This window comes from Opisthocomus hoazin, chromosome 9, assembly GCF_030867145.1.
Source record: "Opisthocomus hoazin isolate bOpiHoa1 chromosome 9, bOpiHoa1.hap1, whole genome shotgun sequence".
Taxonomy (NCBI): Eukaryota; Metazoa; Chordata; class Aves; order Opisthocomiformes; family Opisthocomidae; genus Opisthocomus; species Opisthocomus hoazin.
Window position 1 is genome coordinate 32,394,350 of NC_134422.1, and position 18,212 is coordinate 32,412,561.

Consider the following 18,212-nt stretch of genomic DNA (forward strand, 5'->3'; position numbering starts at 1 on the left):
AGTCTTGAGAGAGCCCGAGAAGAGCAAGCTGTGAGCCTAGGATGTCACGAGTCAGGCGAGAGATATCTTGCTGAAAAATGGATTTGACTGTTTAGGTTTGCTCCTTCCTCAGAGTGAGTTGCTGTGAAAGCCAGGTCATCCTTTAAGAACAGATCGATTTCTCATTAACTGTGGAAGTGTGAGACTATGCTAACACTCCTTAATGGATTCCAGACGGGACTGGCACTGCCTGTCAGCCCAGTAATGTATTTTAACTATCACTTTTCCTCCATGGGGAGTCTTTTGAAATTCAGTTAATTAAAGAGGCCAGGGAGAATGCAACTGCTTTTCTTCCTTTAGGCACAAAAACGCTTGTCGTGCATGGACAGAATGAGTGTGATATCCCAACTCAGTTACCAGTCCATGAGGACACACAGTTTGAGGCTCTTCTGAAGGTAGGAGTGAGTTTTTTAATTGAACAAACTGCTTAATAGTACATTTACCTGCCATACCTGTATGCCAGCAATACATTCTACCTGGTTATCCTGTTTCAGTATTGCGAGGGAAGTTTTGCTGACAGGCATTTTTGTCTCCCTGTGAGGAGAGCTTGGTTGCAAGAAACAGGATCCCACATTAAATAACAGAAATAACCTGACCTGACAGACAGCCAAAATCCTACAACTACAACTACATTTGAAGACACTGCAGCTTGTTCGGAATTTTCTGTATACTATCCTTTAGATAAATACATAAATCATTTAAATGTTGTGTTTTATCAACACCAAAGACTAGACAGAATGATCAAGATCAGAATGGAAATCATGATTCAGTAGGTATGACAGTATCTTGGGATCCAGGAGATGTGAGGTCAGTTCCCCCTTCTGCCAAAGATTTCCTGGATGGCCTTAACTGGGCCAGATAGGAAACAGATTTGTAAAAGCCTTCAGTTTGTCCAGCTGTTAAATTTTAATGGGAATCACACATCTCAGTGCTTTGAAGGATTGGAACTTTGGTGTGTCTGTACAACACCTATTCACTAAAGCTTGATAAATACATAGTATGGAAATGGAAGCTGCAATACCCATGTGGCTTATACATGTGCTATATGAACATATTGGAATAAGTAACATCAGTCTTCAGGACTGTGATATCAACATGCCTTGATTATCACAAACATATTCATGTACTTTGTGATCAAAAAAAGAAATTAAGAATTAATGCCAGAACAATGTACCAGCCTGACTGAGGCATGGAGTTTTGTGCCTTTATACATTATTAGCTGGGTATTCTTCTTTTGGATGTTGTGATCTTTGTACAAGACAGCTAATAAGTAACAAGATGTTTTTCTTTCTTCCATTTCAGGAGTGCTTGGAGTTTTTTAATATACCTGAAACGCAGTCTTCTCATTACTTTTTAATGGATAAGCGATGGAATCTCATTCATTACAACAAGGTAAGACAAAGTTCAGGTCGAGATGACGTTATTCTTTCCATCTTGTCCATTTTTAAACATCAGGGTTATCTAAAGGACAACAAGCAGCCCATAAATAGACAGAATTCTGTCTTACGGGCACCACATCTTGGATGTTTAGTTGTGTGTGGTGAAAGATTGGAGTTTGACAGAAGAGGGATTAGGCAGAAGTGGAGTCCCTTGCTCATAAGTCACTAATGTCTAGCTTTCTTATAAAAGAGCAGATTTCTCTTCTGTTTATGCTCTTCAATGATGCCTGACACTGTGTGAAAGCCCTTACCCAAAAGCTTCATAAAGGGCTAAAGCGCCTTTTATTCATTTCTGTTGAGTGATGCTGTAATGATTGCATTTGTTTAAAATACACTTGTTTCCTTTCCTGCAGACCTATGTCCGTGACATTTATCCTTTCCGGAGGTCAGTTTCTCCCCAGCTCAACCTGGTGCAAATGCATCCAGAAAAGGGTCAAGAGCTCATTCAGAAGCAGGTATCTTACTGGCACCAAGCACTGCCCAGATGAAAACCCTGTAAATAAACGTTTCTTTTCCTGGTAAAGGACTTTACTCGTGCTGCATGCAGACAGAGAGCATTGCTGGAGAAGTAGCAATTGGCATGAAATCTGCCCTGGTGCCATTGGACAGGTGTATGATATTTTAAGAAGAGCCAAAGAATGCAATGTGAATTGCCTCCTACTCTCTCCATCCAGCTTCTTTTAGGTGGATCATTTTTCATTCTCCTACAGTTGGCCAGAAGAGCTTCAGTTGCCTCAGCTTCAAAAGTTGCTTATTCCTTTCGTTAACATGATCTCTGGCTGTGAAGCAGGAATTACCTGTTCTACCTTCCTCTCTGCCCTCTCACTGTAAAGAATGTTACCTGCCTCTCTTCCTTGTCCTGCTCTCAGATATTAGTCTTCTACCATAGCTAGTCCCAGAGGCACAGCAGTAGCAATTTTCACTGGGGGAATATCTGCCCTCAGAAGAGCACTGTCCTCCCTATTCTCCAGCCTCACGACCTGATAATCTGTCTGATTCTGCTAATGTTCTGCATCTCCCAGGAGCTCTCCATTAGGAACTAAACTGTGAGTAAAGTGGCAGGGCAGTTCCTTTAATGTGCTGCAAACCTCTGCAAGTATCATTTCTTTAGACAGTAAGACAATGGTATTAAGGTCACTCTACCTGTAGAAGCCATATGCTCTGTTTTCCACAAAAGCGAAGTTTTCTCAGTAGCACAGGGTTGAGTGTTTAGGGAAAAGTTACTCTAGCTGTATCTGCAAAGGATGGTAATAAGCAGGAAATAAAAAGAAGGGGGAATGTGGTTAAACTGTATGAGTTTGGTATTAACAGTTGTATAATTCTTGCCAAAAAGCAGCTACTGTAGTTGTGTCCCTGACAATGTGAATGCAGGGACAGGAAAATATAATCAGGAATGGTTATTAAAAGCAGCTATAAAGCTACTTTGAGAGACTAGCAGCTATAATAATGGAGAATGTAGTTAATGCCATCTCGTATGTGTATGGTACAGAATAGGGAAATATTTCATGTGCTGTATCTGTCAGTAGAAAGTCTATAAAAAGCTGAAATTACCTGAGATCATTTTGATTGCTTCTCTGACAGACATTATTCTCACTATGGTTCTAGGAGATGTCCCCCACATATCAAATAAATTAGTCTGATATGTCCTACATGACCCAAAAATATTAAAATGGACTATCCAGTTTTGTCAGGGCATTATTTTACTTTTCACTTTTTTCTGTTTAGAGTACTTAGAGGCCAAAATATTTATAAGGTAAAACTTAAATCAAGTCCTACCAGTGAGAAGTTCACAGAAGTCTGGTAGAATGGAACTCATTTCTGTAAACCAAAAGCGATAATCTGAAGTCAGCAGGACTTTGCTCATTTGCAGTAACTAGGGACCTGATCTGCTTTGTTTTATGACTACTTTTCTTTTGCAACTACACATGCACTTTCTATGGCCAGACATGAGCCAAGAAGGTAGATAACAATTCCAGCCTCACGTTGACTATAGTCTAAGAGCTTGCAGGGAGCAACTGCAACTGTATGGCATTCAGTTTAGATTTGATTTGCCTCTGACCAGCTTGGGGTTCACACTGGCAAATCTTACATTATTCTGCAAAAGACTGCATGGCACTACTGCATAGTGTGTTTCAACCATTCAGGGTCCTCAACAACTCAAGTTGTTAAAAACTCTTTTACAAACATGTTTCTTCTTTGCAGAGCTGGGCTGAAAAACAGTGGCCGCACAAATTCCAGTGGAAGGGTGCAGCACTAGCCCTGTGAATTTCAATAGGTTTCTCTGGGCCACGAGTGTAGTGTCCCTCCCATCAGAGAAAGCCATGGAAGCTAACATAGAAAACTGCATATATATTCTAAAGAACTTTTTGATCAGACCAATTCTGATCCTTGTCTCTTTTTCTCTCTTAGGTGTTCACCCGCAAGCTAGAAGAGGTGGGGCGGGTGTTGTTCCTCATATCACTGACACAGAAAATCCCTAGTGCCCACAAACAGTCCCATGTATCTATGCTCCAGGAAGACCTCCTTCGCTTGCCTTCCTTTCCCCGAAGTGCCATTGATGCTGAGTTCTCACTCTTCAATGATCCTCAAGGTATGGCCTCTTGACAGCTTTCTCATGTGATTGAACAGAGCCCAGAAGGTTTCTGTGAGGTGCTTCATTTGCTTTAGAAACGTACAGACTTGTAGTGTTATTGAAAGCTGATAGATCCCTCCCTAGGGAAAATGATACACAGCTGTTGGTTTGTAAGCACAACAGCAGAAAGGGCTTTGCTGTTAGAGGTCTCCAGACAAACCTTTCTTTGGACCCAAGTGAGAATAAATTATAATTATGTATTAAAACTATCATGAAACTACAGCTGGAATACTGTGTCCAGTAGCATAACTACACCTAAAAAAGATTGCTCAGAGTCCTTTGCCATCCACTTTGAGGAAGCAATGGACTTTCAATGAAGATTGGGCAAATTCTGCAGCAGGGATATAGAAACAGTCCTCTTTTTAGAAACTTTTCTCTGAAAGTCAAGTAGGGTGTCTAGCCTGACTTGAGGATTAAACAGGCCACTGTTGCAGGATGGTAAGCATTCACAAGTTCTGTAACAGGCCCTAAAGGCAATTGCTTTCAGAAGCCTTATTGTAACTCTGCATCAATGTCCTGTAATGTGTGGGACACATGAAGGATAAAAATTCAGCAAAAATCCACACAGCCATTCAAGTTGTGGGGCAGATGATCTGTGTACAAGCTCAGATCTGCTTTCGCTTTCTAAAAGGAGAATTTCCAGCCAGTGGGGAGCAGATTTAATGAGCTGTGTGGTACTCATCATTCTTCATCTTCATGTGTGTTGCTTTCAGTCAAGGTTTGCTCAAGCCCTGTGGGAACTTCTAGAATTACAGAATGGGTGAAATAATTTCAAAAAGGCAGAACAATGGTCAGTGTTGTGGGATGGTTCTTTGGATAGGCCTTTGGCCTCTGGGAATGTTGTGAGGCTGGCTGTGGTTGACAGAGTTGATTGCTGTTGCCTCTTCTTCCTGGCAGCTGGGAAAGAGCTCTTTGGTCTGGACACTCTTCAGAAAAGCTTATGGATTAAGCTGCTGGAGGAGATGTTCCTTGGCATGCCCAGCGAGTTTCCCTGGGGGGATGAGATCATGCTGTTCTTGAATGTCTTCAATGGTGCCCTGATCCTGCACCCTGAAGACAGTGCCTTGTTGAGGCAGTATGCTGCCACAGTCATCAACACAGCCGTGCACTTTAACCACCTCTTCTCCCTCAGCGGGTACCAGTGGGTCCTCCCCAGCATGTTGCAGGTGAGCCATTTCCATGAACAATACAATGTAAGACTTCTGAGCGAGCACTTTGTTGTAGAACTGACTGTTAATGGAGAAACTTTAAACTGCTGAGGCCTGGTGAGGTAACAGATTTGGGGGGCCCCAAGAAGACAAACAACAGATCAGGTAGGACAGCCAAAAACAGCATTCCTGAGACTACATTCCCTTTTCTTCTTGAGTAAATGACTACTTTTTCTTTTCTTATTTATGTTAAATAAATGAATGTCTGTTTCCCTTACTATGTACTTCCACACGGAAATGTGAAATTTCCAGAAAATTTTTGGACCTTGGGTCTCCCCCAGTGTTTTTTCCTCCAGAGAAGGCTGAAATTTGGGGAATAGTTGAAATATCTGGATTTGCTACATGCTGATTGAAACTAAATTGTATTCACTTCTTTAAGCACGATAATTGTATTATCTGCAATTTAAATAGCAACAGAAAATAACATTAAGTGTTTATGAAAAACTATATGTTGTCTTTTCATGTGAGTGATGACAAATATTGCAAGTGTTAGAAGTGTAGTTTCTCTTCACTTTGAGGTGTACAAGTATGCCTTTCTTCTTGTTGACCTTAGAGAAAAATCAGATACTGAAAATGAAAAAAGCCCAATATAGTTCTTTTACAGACAAAAAGATTATTTCTGCAGGGCTCACAGAAAATATCTAAATAGAGATTTAGTATGATAATGGAAATACAGAAAAAACTATTGATTCTGTAGCAATAGAACCAATAACCATGACAACCCTATGTATGTTCATTTTAACATAGTTAACAGAGACAAAAATGAGGACCAGTGATGAATTTAGTTATCTAAACAAACTCTTTAGTAACTGGAAACTCGAATATCACAACTTACATGGTTAGGTAAGTATGTATTGGATACAAGTCTGCAGTGTATGTGTTTATTCACTAGAAACAAGACATTTTGAAATAAAATAACTTAATTCGAAGTACTTGGCGGTAACCATTCAGTCCTGTGAAGGACTGTCCCTTCATTTTCACTTTTCATACTGAGAGAAATCAGCTTTGTAATTCTTTCTTCCTTCCTTCCCCCCCCCCCCCCCCCAGTTATTGCCAACTACCAAATTAATAAAGTAACACTCTTGGGAGGCAAAAAAGCAATTCCTCTCAAGTCATTAGGTAACACTGCACAAAAAGCATCAGTTATTGAAGAGACTGCAGACTGGAACATGGATGTACATCTAGAAAACATATCATATGAGAAAGGACTAAAAGCGCTGGGATTTGATGAACTGAAAAAGATGAAGGCTGAGTAAGAAAGCACTAACTGGCTTCAAAAGTGTTTCTAGGAAGGAGAGGGAAGGAATCTACCTCTAGTACGTAGGACAAAAAATAAAGGACTAAAGCTGTCACAAAGAAGGTTCAAGACTGACAAGAAAACGCTTTTTGTAAGGAGAGTTTGTCCCTGAAATGCATTGCCAGGGAGGGCAGACAAGTCTCCATCTTTAACAAGTTAGGCAAACATATCAGGAATGATGAGGCTGTAGTTGATTCAGTCTGGGGTCAGGAGATGAAGAGCCCTTCTGCTGGAGTAATGCTCCCATGTCCTTTATCATTTGCTCAGGTATACGCTGACTATGAAAGCAACCCACAGTTACGCCAAGCAATTGAGTTTGCGTGCCGCCAGTTCTACGTTCTGCATCGCAAGCCCTTTATTCTGCAGCTGTTTGCAAGTGTGGCCCCTCTCTTGGAGTTCCCTGTGAGTAAAAGCCATTCCCTAGTCTCAGCATTGGGAAGCCTGTTTATGCAGCCAGCCCTCCATCAGATATCACAAGGAGACAACCGATGGAGCAGCAGCACGGTTCTTACTGAACATGTTCTTACTGCACATGGTGCTGCACAGAACCATTTCTTGAACTTACTCTTCTGCATGCTTCTGTTCTTCAGCCGATTGAGCAGGATGCTGAGATAACAGGCCACTGGTATCCAGGCTAGTAAATGTGGTCTCAATTTAAATTTCTGTGTATAAATAGGGTAAAAAGAACAATAATGATTTGTAACTCTTTAAACACAAACCGTTTCTTAGAATTCAGTAACAGATAGGAACAAAAAGCTTAACACCAAGTTTTAGTACATGTGAACTATAAGACTGGATTATCCATGTTTTGAAATATTCACTGATTACTTTTTAACATTTTAGTGAGTTTAAACAATTAATGGAATTTTAATTTGAAGCGGTACTGCCTAATCTAGCTGCACATACACTGTAAGCACACACATCTTTCTCCTTCACAGCACAGATCTGCTGTTTCTGGGAAGCAAAACTGTGTGCAGTTTTCAGATCGTGCTTCCACTGCAGCATCAATCTGTTGGTCAGGCAAGGCTTATTGTTTGATAGCAGTAAGCTCTTGAACTCCGCGTGGGCCCTTTGTCAAAAAAAAGGTTGCCCAGATCTTCAGATACAGATGCCTGGAATGCCCACAGGCCCTCAGAAAATCAACCACAACTGTCTGTTGTTGAACAGGATGCTATAAACAACGGAACCAGCAAAGGGGTGTCAGCTCAGTGCCTGTTTGACCTGCTGCAGTCTTTAGAGGGAGATACTCCAGACATTTTGGACATCTTAGAGCTCGTGAAAGCTGAAAAGCCTCTCAAGTCATTAGGTAACAGCAAAGCACTCTTTATTCAGTAATTATGGTTGGTTGTTTATTGATTCAACATGCGTTTCATGCAGCATGATTTGTTCAGAGCCCTTTTCTTCTTCCTGAATGCAGTCATATCTGTTTCTTATGCCTCATGAGGCTTTTAAGGTTGGGTTTATCTTCACCATCCTTTTGATATTTTCTGTAGGGAGTTATTAATTTATTTTATTCCAAAGTTACATTTTCTACATTGAGCCTGCTAGTCTGAGACATCATGTGTGGGTGAAGAATAAAGATGCCTAATAAACTGTATCACGCTGACAAGAGCAGTCTCCTCTGCTCCATGTGGGCAGGAAACAAAAGCATTCTCTCCCGTGGGCAGACTATGACTAGTAAATGATGGATGCCATTCAGACATTCAGCAGTGCTGTGTTCTAGGGGGGGAGTTGATTTATCACAAAGCAGAATATATACGGCTGTATGATGTATCCAGGACATTGTGTCTCTTGATAGTTATCCATGCAATGCAGCATTTAAGAATTTGGCTGCTTTGTGATTTGCAGGGAAGTAATTTTAGCTGATTTTTATAAGTATCGTCAACTTATTTTCCAAATTTGCACTACCCTTAAATAATACTGATTTTGATGAACTGTGAAGCCTGTCTAGCCCTAGAGTTAAAGCTTTGTTATATACTGGGATTTTATGATGCTGCACAACTATATCACAAGTGATAATATAAAATGGTACAGAAACAGAACATATTTATTCTTCTGTGTAGATTGCAGTAAACACTTATGTAACAGCTTTGGGTCTTCTGTGGAGGGTTATTCAAAGGCATCTTCAAAAATTCCCAGATGTGTGCTGACGATGAGACTGTGGATGAGTATGTTGTGTCCCTGGTATTTTGCATATGAAGATCAGAATTATCTAAAATACCTGACTTCTAAGGTCCATTGTTCAAAGTGATTTGCACACTTTGGGACCTTAAATTTAACTTGGGCTCCTGCATACCAAAGTCATTTCTGAAAATGGGACTGTAGTTGTATGACAAATATTATTCTTTTGATACTTCAGTTTCTTGGTGCCTGGCGCTCATTATCCCCATGGTAATATTTGTAGTATGGGACTTAAATGCTATTGAAAACTTTTTCTCAAATCAGGAGCAAATCAGTCTCACTTCTGTGCTGGCATCCAGGTGGCTACCAGTATAGAAGAGGCTTTATTTTTTAGCAGTGAGACCATCTTCTGTCATAAGTGATGTATCAAAATCATTTTGAGTGCAGTGCAGGGGAAACATCCAGGAAAAAGTGGAGGGAGCATAAAAATAAAGTTTGACAGGTGTCCTTGTCATGTATAAGCTTAAGATTTTGCTTGTGATGGTCAATGTTTGAAACAGGACTCCAGTAGCAGCTGTAGGCCTTATGCTCAGCAGTGATTTGACATGCTGAGAACTGTTTCCCACCTACTGAGTTCTTGGACAACAGGGTGCAAGTAGGAGTGCAGCATATGTTTCCTTTTTATAGACAGATTTTTGTCAAAAATCAAGAGCCTGTTTGGGATTGTTAACATGAGAAGCAAGCAATTGAAAAGGGGAAAAAGGAGGGAGTGTGCTAGCTGCTTTCATATTCAGTATGTTTGTGTGATTGTCTTCTCATATTGCTTTACTCCCTCAGACTTCTGCTATGGGAATGAAGACTTGACCTTTTCGATCAGCGAAGCCATCAAGCTGTGTGTGACAGTGGTGGCCTATGCTCCTGAATCATTCAGAAGGTGCTAATCTGTTTTCTTGGTTTGTGCAGATTCAGAAAAGGCATAATAGCTGCATATGGCATGCAAAAGCAACACAGACAAATGGAGGCAAAAGATATAGGAATGCATTTCAAGCATGAGGCTTCTCTGTGAGGCCAAACCTCTGTCTGTTGATACCTTTCCTAGGCCACCAGCTCCAGAACCTGCCAGCTGCTGGCTGCAGCTCTAGGCTGGATGGCGGTCTGAGCAGCAACATGTAAGCTGTGTTTCTAGGTGGTGATCACCCTGTGTCCTGCAGGTTTCTGTCGTCAGAGACAATGGAGAGGGAACTGGAGGGTGAGAAACAGGCAGATGGAAAGAACAGGAAGATACAGAGAGAGGGGCAGTAAAGTGATAACGCGAAAAATTAATTTCCAAGAGGGAACAAGAGAAGAAAGTCTTTGGGAGTGAAAATGAATGTCTGCAAATGGATGACATTCAGAAGATACCCATGAAGTCTGGGTTGTTTTTATTGTTTCATGCATCAGCTAATTTTCTCCCAGATGTCCATGATCCAAGAGGTTTTCTGGCCCAGGACTTCTCGTCTAGTGAGAAGCAATGAAATCACAAGGCTAGTGAGAGATCCAAGGGTCTTCAGATAGAAACATAAGCCTCTGCCTGATATGAGTTTCAGGATTGACCAAATAAAACAGACCAAGTATTGGTTATTTTTGCAGCCTCCAGATGCTGATGGTCTTGGAAGCACTGGTTCCCTGTTACTTGCAGAAACTGAAGCGACAAACCTCTCAAGTGGAGACTGTGACAGCAGCTCGTGAGGAGATTGCTGCTATGGCTGCCCTTGCCACCTCTTTACAAGCCCTCTTGTACAGTGTAGAAGTTCTCACCAGGTAACCCACATGGTTCAGAGGTCTGAGCCTGTGTTTCATTACCAGTGTGGGGAGAGGGAATGCACAGGAGGTCATGGTATGCAACTTCGCTTGAATAACGGTTGAGTTTTAGACATGGTAAAATTACTGCCAAATTTCACCAGATCACAAGCAGAATTTCAGTGCACTTGTTAGATTTAGTCTTTAATGTGCTATTCACCTTCCCGTTCCCAGGCCCATGACAGCCCCACAGATGAGCCGATGTGACCAAGGCCATAAAGGGACCACAACAGCAAACCACACCATGTCAGCTGGTGTGAATACCAGGTAAGTCAATGGGCTTTTCTTTAGTTCTCATTTTTCTGAACAGCTGGGGTTTTTTGTGTGTGTGGTTAAAGTAACATCTCATTGCTCAGAGTGCTTGGAGCACTTCCTCAGCAGGCTGAGGAAGTGTACTAGCTACTGTGGGAGAAAACAGTCAGAGAAAAAGAGCACATAGCCCAGGACTGAATTTCTGACAGTAATCAAATCCCGAAGACTAGGATTTCTAGTTTAAAACCATGCGACTAAATAGAGGACCAGGATATCAAAATGGAGGACGCCCATCCTAAGTGTCTTTTTCTTTATTTCCCTCCTCACATTCTAGAACTATATTAACAAAGCAGCTACGTCGCTCAGTTCTCTGCTTTGCTTCCTTCTGGATCCACTGTCAAAGTGACCACTGGGCAGAGCACACCTGGACAGCAGAAGGGTTGGATCCTTCTGGCATTGTTCTGAGAGACTGAGCAGCAGTATCAGCTCAAACTACATGTTAGTTGGGACTCACAGAGACTGGCACCACCTTTAGTTTTCTTCCCTTTCCCACTTCCTTTTACTTTTACTTTTCCTATGGTCTCTTTCTATCTCCTTTACCTCCACAGTGGTTTGGGGTGTTTTTTGCAGTTGCAGATAGCAAAGGAGTAGGTGGCAGAGAATTTGAGAGAAAGAGAAGAATGATTTGGAATATTTTTGTCCTTCTTAAAAAAACACACAAAAAACCCCCCAAAAAAACTTCACATGGAAGAAGGAAATAAGGAAGGAGATGGTGCCAGCAGACTTCTCTTTGGCCATATCCTCCATTCCAATTAGGCTGCTGCAAACTAGACAAGGCCACTGGACAATTTAGTCATAGAGCAAGGGCTTAAGAAGTCTTGATAGAAAATCCATCCACAAGCAATTGCGATTATGAAGGTTTTCTTTACTCTTCTGGGCAGCCCTGCCTTCTCCTGGCCAGGCTATGCCTTACTGTGCTTAAAATCTGAAGTTTGTGCTGACCTGGAAAGGGAATTCTACCCTAGCAAAAGCTGGAGTAGCTGTTCTTCCAGAGATGTGTAGTGTATACTTCTTGGTTGGTAACTCCTGGAATCTGTTATTCTTTAAGACTGATTCAGGCATGGATGATACACAGCTTTGACTTTCTATCCTGGGTCTGAGAAGAAGATAAACTCCTTCATGCTCAAGTCTGAAGCGCATATATGCCATTTACTTCCATTGCAAGATTGCCCAGTCAAAGGAAAACAAGGTGCAATGGAAAGTAGTGCTTTATTATTTGTCTGCAGACTTTGGAGAGCAGTGAATATGTATCTGCTGACAGGCAATGTAGAATCCTGATACTGTGTGACTCGAACATCTTGGTTTACATTTCCAGATCTTTCTGATTACCAAACATACAGTCTCTGATCCAAAATATTTTTGCACTGCTCCAGGTTTCCTGCCCTCAGTTTCTTCTGTTGTGTTGTCATTGCAACAGACTGGCTAGCAACACCAGGAGTCTCGTGATGGTAGAATGGTCACAGCCTTGGATGTGTCAGCCAAGTGGTATAGGGTTTGTTCATGCCTTCTCAACAAGTGCAAGAGAAATTTACAATAAAATCAAAAAACATGCTGAGGTATTCTTTCCACTAGGTGAGCTCTGGCTTCATGAGAAAGACTGAGCACTGGGGTGAAAATCAGTAAGAGAAATTGCTTGAAAGAGGGCTATGGTTTTTAAGCCTGAATTTTTCCTTTCATAACAAGGGCAATAACTATAGGAATCTGTTGTTTGCTGCCAGTAGGGAGATGAAGGCCATTCAATGTGGTCACTAACTATGTGTAGTCATTGTTCCAGTGACACAAGGTATCATCCTGCCCATGGTGAGTATACTTCTGGCTAGAACAGTGTTGCCTTCTTTCAGAAAGGCACAGATCAGGCACGACTAAGTTGCTGTTTACAACCTTACTGTTTCTGTTTTTCCAGGTACCCAGAACAGGGAGCCAAACTACACTTTATCAGGTACAGTGAAATCATTTGCCCAATCTTCCCTGACATGTGAAGAACTGCTTCCCAAGCAGTTTCCAGGTTCACTGGGTCTCACCCACTGTTGCTGTGATAGTTCATATCGAAATTATTTACGTTTTGAACAAGACATTGCAGATTATAATTTCCCTTTTTTTTCCTTTTATTGCAGATGTAACTACTTTTCATTTTTAGCCGAAAGCATCTGTTGCAAAAATAAATTGGAGAGTTTGTTATAATCTATCCCTGCTATTCCACTGCATATAGCACTTCCTACTTTTTCTCATTTTATATCCTCCAGGGAGAACCTTCACTTACTGGAGGAGGGCCAGGGTCTTCCCCGAGAGGAACTGGATGAACGAATTGCCAGAGAGGAGTTCAGGAGGCCACGGGAGTCATTGCTGAACATCTGCACAGAGTTTTATAAGCACTGTGGTCCAAGGCTGAAAATTGTGCAGAATCTGGCTGGTGAGCCCCGAGTGACTTCTCTGGAGCTGCTGGATGTGAAGTCCCACATGAGGTATTCCACAGGCATTCTGCTTTTATTTGTTCACTTCAGGGGGATTCCTTTCTTTTGGCTCCTAATGTATCATAATAGCAGATTAAATCACTTTTTGGTACTGTAGTTGCGTGTTGCTATCCGAAACATGCAGAGCTTCTTTTGGATGTTCCTTAGATTGTACCTAATGCTGCTTGCATGTAAGGAAGGTTTCATATGCTCTCCTCTGGTCTCAATCAGACCCCCATCTCCAGTGGATGAAATAGCTCTGTGGAAGCCCATCTGATACATCAGAATAAGTTGCAGTGAGGAGCAGAGCAGATAAGGCTGCCTCTGCAGGGCAAGGAGTGGCGAAGCTGCTGAGCTGGCTGAATATGGCCTTTATCCTCTCCTGTGACAATGTGCATCAGAACCAGCTGCTAACAAGCAAGAAGTGCAGAGTGACCACTGCACTGTATTGCATAAATGCCTGAAATACATGGGGGGGATGGGGAAAAGGCATTTACAGGACCACCACCTCAGCATGTGATACAGCAAGTGCACAAGACTTTTATTAAGGTGCAGCACTGAGCCCAGCTTGCTGGTTGGATGCTCACTGCGAACTGTTTTGTGTAGTGCTGACCTAGGAGTTGGGGGTACGGCCTTCTCTGTGTTTGTAGCTCATGGCAAACACAAGACAGCGCAAGTTGCTACTGAGAAGTTTGTCCAGATGTAAAAGACAAAAAAAGCAGTGGGCCAAGAGGGAATGGACCCAATTCTGTTGTCAATTTTTCATTCACTTCAAGGGAAACTCCTTTCTTACTTACTATTATCTCAGGAAACACAAACTCAAATGAAAACAGCACAGATACTCTCAGAGTTAGTCACTGTTCTGATCAGTCACTGTTCTGATTGGCACTCGTCAGAAGGAAAATAAGGATTCATATGAGGCGGTCCTAGTGTATCCCTTGCCAGTGGGTCACAGGGAGATAGCTATCTGAATTGTTTTATGAGACAGAGAAATACTTCAAGATCACTCTTTGAATATAGAATAGCTAAATACCAAGGGGCTTTTTTTTATGGCCTAAGGAAAATGATGCTCAGTACTCAGTAAAGTATTAAAGTAAATAAGAAAGATAGCAAGGATATGTTACACTGTTTGGGACTGGCCTCAAAAGTGAATCAGAAGCACCTTAGCAGTAATTTCTGTTGCTCCTTGAACTCCAAGAGGCCACTCTGGCGGTGAATTATTCCTCTCTTTGAGTGCTATACTTTTTTCCTCAGGTACACCCTGTAAAGGAAGATGAAGGGTGACAGATCCTAGCAATGCACTTAACCAGCTCTGTTTCTGTCCCTGTATGAAGGAAAACCCTCTAAAAACTCTTCTACCTTTTACATGCATGCTCTGAAAAAAATGGCAAAGCCCCTTTGCTGCCAGATTCTGTCACGATTAGAGATCTTTGAATTCAGACTGTCTCTACAGAACACAAAATTGTGTTTGACATTGAATTTAGGTGTTGTCTAACAAATGCCCCAAATTCCTTTGGGAGTTGGGAGGTGTTTTTTGTTTGGTTTGTGTGTTTGCATATGAATTGAATGTTGCTGTTCCCCCCTCTGGCAAATGTTTAATAATTCAGAGGGCAATTTTAAACATGAGATATCTGTTTCCACTCATGCATGTCATTCTCATGTAGTGCTTGGCTGCAAACAAACTGAAAATCTGATGGACATGGCTATTTCTGCAGTGCCATCTTTACATTTTTTCCAAGGGACACAAGCCTCAGAAATCAATGCATATGTTTAGCTGCATTACAAATGCCATGACTGTTAGCAATAGAAGCCTGAGATAAGAATTTAAAGCTTGTATTAGAAACAAAGGTGAGATTCTCAGGACAGATTATGTCCTCGATTAGACAGGTTGAGGTGTTTTTTTTATGATTTCAATGGGACTGAGGAACATGTGTCTGATGAATTAACTTTATTTAGTGCAGTAAAGTAAGGGGCTTGCTTCTTTTTACTGTCCTAGTTTTACATTTGTATGTAACATAAGAGTGTTCTAGTGTACTACCCAGAAGTATTTGCAGCTTAACAGTAATATGGGAACTTAATATCTACATGTTTTTATATTCCAGAATATTGGAGTTTAATTGTGCTTAAACCATTTTATATCCCTCTCTTAAAAGACTAGTTTAACAAACTTAAATCCAAATGTAGGGCAATGTGTACATACAGCATATGTACACAGTAGTAGCTGGCAGATACTGCATTCTTTTCAAGAGAGAAGGTCTTTCATGGTCAAAGGTTAGAGGAGTAACAACAAAGGATTGATATGCAGAAGGTAAAGAGTTGTCTTTTATGTCTCCTGGAAAGTGCTAGATATAACTGCTTTATTTGGGTTAGAACCTGAATTACTTTATCACAATTAGCTCTAAATAAAAGCAAACATCTCAATTCTTACATAAATTCATTTCATAAGTATCAGTGAAATTACTGACAGGATTTAAGCACTGTAGGAAAAAAACTTAGTTCTAAGCAGAGAGCAGATTTATCAGAATGTGATGTGAGAGCCATGGTCTTGGGAGGCAGACAGATGCCATTTCAGAGACTTCAAAAAACAAGATAATATGCTAGTCACTTCAGACAGGATTAATCTCACCCAGTTTTAGCCATTTAAAAGATAAATGTTTAGTCTGCAAATGTCATGAAGATCTTTTTGGACCTAATGGAAAGGGAGATACATATCCAATAAGTTCTTTATTCTAGTATTTCAGGAAGATAAGAATTTCCGAGGTTGCTTATTTCTGCATGAACAGAGCTAGATTAATTGAGGTTGACATCTCAAGTCAGATGAGATGGATCTCACATTTTATAATGGATATGAAAGATTTCAAATACCATTAAGTGCCACTGATACTGTATTGCCAGAAAAAAATCATGATTATATGATAATTTAAATTTCCCAGAGTTTAAGAAAAACAGACCTACTCCATAGTAGGACAAAGTAGTTGTAAAAGGTAATAATAAAGAAATACTGGATAAAGAAACACTTTTATAGCACTTTTTGTTAATCTGAGGAACTTGTTCCCCTTGATATTGCTCGGCAGATTTTAAAGAGAATAGAAATATGTTCCATTAATTGAAGGCATTTCAGAAGAAGCCCCCACAATATGAACAGGATTGTACTGTAATCATCCATTATGAACTGTACTGATGTTTCAGGGAGTATACAGGTTTCTATCCCTTTTATTAGTAGATGTAGCTTTATTACATGTCTTTGTCTTCCGCAAATATTCAAGTATTTCACCAGGTCTTTGTCAAACTGCAAGTGTAAGTTAAATGTTGCAATGGTATTTCACAGTCAATACAGAAAATGCCATCATCAAGGCCATCTGGGAGGTTTAGAAGAAGCAACAGCAACACCATCTGTAGAGGTGTGAGGAGAAACGTATCAAAGCTTCAGGGAGTAATCATACAAAGTACATGTTGTGTAAACCTATGGGACGGCACATAATTTTTAAAATTTAACACCTGAAAATTGCACAGTGAGACCTCTTGAAGTGGTGACACTGAAGAACAAGCACAAAACCAAACCAAATCACTTATTGACATACACATGATGTCAGGTCTGTGTGTCACAGGCATTTGCAATGTTGTAATCTTACTAAGAGCTCAGGTACTTTGTTTTTAGCTACACGAATCTGTGATTCCTGATGTTCCTTTGGTGCATTTAATATCAATGTAGAACTATTCTTTAGACCATTCAGGGGTGCATAAATACAAACAGTGATTCCAGCAAATAAAACTTAACAGACCAGGAACTGTGGTATGAGGTCTAAGACAGAGACAAAATAGCAGCACATTTGACATTTGCATCTTTTTAGTAGGCTGCTTAAGATTTATTCATTAGTTCATTCACATGTGTGGAGAAATGCAAGTTGTATTTGATTTTCCTCTTCACAAACCTTGGGTTTAGATTGGCAGAAATTGCACATTCCCTGCTGAAACTGGCACCTTATGACACACAGACAATGGAAAGCCGAGGTCTCCGGCGCTACATCATGGAGATGCTGCCCATCACTGACTGGACAGCTGAGGCGGTGAGACCTGCCCTTATACTCATCTTAAAGAGATTGGATCGTATGTTCAATAAAATTCACAAGATGCCTACCCTGAGGTGAGCAGGTACAATGGAAACCCTACGGGGTCCGTTTCTGATGTTGCAAGCCTTGAAGTGTGGGTATGTTATCTAAATCAAAACTGTCACATTGCAGTGAACCGTTACAACATAAAAAAAATGAATAGATGTTTTTATCTCTGAAAGTGTGCATTTATGTTGACATATTTGTTGTGTCTTCTGGTGGCAAGAGAAGAAATGCATGGTTATTAAGAGAACTTCCAGAAATCCTGTTTTTCTTTCTCCAGAATAAGTCTTCAGATTTGTACCATCTCACTAGCCTCTTTATTTATTTTAGCTGTAAGTTAAGGTGATTGATTTTATTTTTAATGGAAAGTTAAACTGTGGTAAGAATATTTCTAGCATGCCTTCTCATGAAAAGGCATGGGCTGGAGCTGTGCAGTAGCTTCTAAATGCTCCTTAGTAAAGGGAACAGAACTGCTTCAATTGTATCTAGGCAGTGCCTAGGGAAAGCCTGGTGCGTCACATAGTAGCATTATGGTGCAGGCTTTGACAATTTCAAAAAATATTCAATATGGAGCATTCCTGCCTCGCAGGCAGTGATACAAATTCGGTCTGAGTAGTCTAAAACCTCTCAGCTCTGTGGATTTCGCAGTGATCTGAGTAAAAAGAATCATTAGTCTCAGTTACCCTCATGGGCATATGATTGAATCAGTCACTTTGTTGGGAGTCTCGGCTGAGAAGCCAAATCATGTTAGAGAGTATCAGAA

General features: G+C 40.8%; 1 protein-coding gene across 16 annotated transcripts in view; it reads left to right on the forward strand.

Annotated features, from left to right (window-relative positions):
• Positions 1–18,212, forward strand: part of UNC80 (unc-80 subunit of NALCN channel complex) — a 138,775-nt gene that overhangs the window by 92,495 nt on the left and 28,068 nt on the right. For all 16 annotated transcript variants that reach the window (XM_075429995.1, XM_075430002.1, XM_075429996.1 and 13 more), the window contains 13 exons: positions 340–434; positions 1,342–1,431; positions 1,832–1,933; positions 3,888–4,068; positions 5,008–5,276; positions 6,883–7,017; positions 7,783–7,921; positions 9,574–9,670; positions 10,366–10,536; positions 10,750–10,842; positions 12,791–12,826; positions 13,131–13,349; positions 17,281–17,481. In XM_075429995.1, coding sequence (XP_075286110.1) covers positions 340–434; positions 1,342–1,431; positions 1,832–1,933; positions 3,888–4,068; positions 5,008–5,276; positions 6,883–7,017; positions 7,783–7,921; positions 9,574–9,670; positions 10,366–10,536; positions 10,750–10,842; positions 12,791–12,826; positions 13,131–13,349; positions 17,281–17,481 — 1,828 coding nt within the window. The remainder of the gene's footprint in view (positions 1–339; positions 435–1,341; positions 1,432–1,831; positions 1,934–3,887; positions 4,069–5,007; positions 5,277–6,882; positions 7,018–7,782; positions 7,922–9,573; positions 9,671–10,365; positions 10,537–10,749; positions 10,843–12,790; positions 12,827–13,130; positions 13,350–17,280; positions 17,482–18,212) is intronic.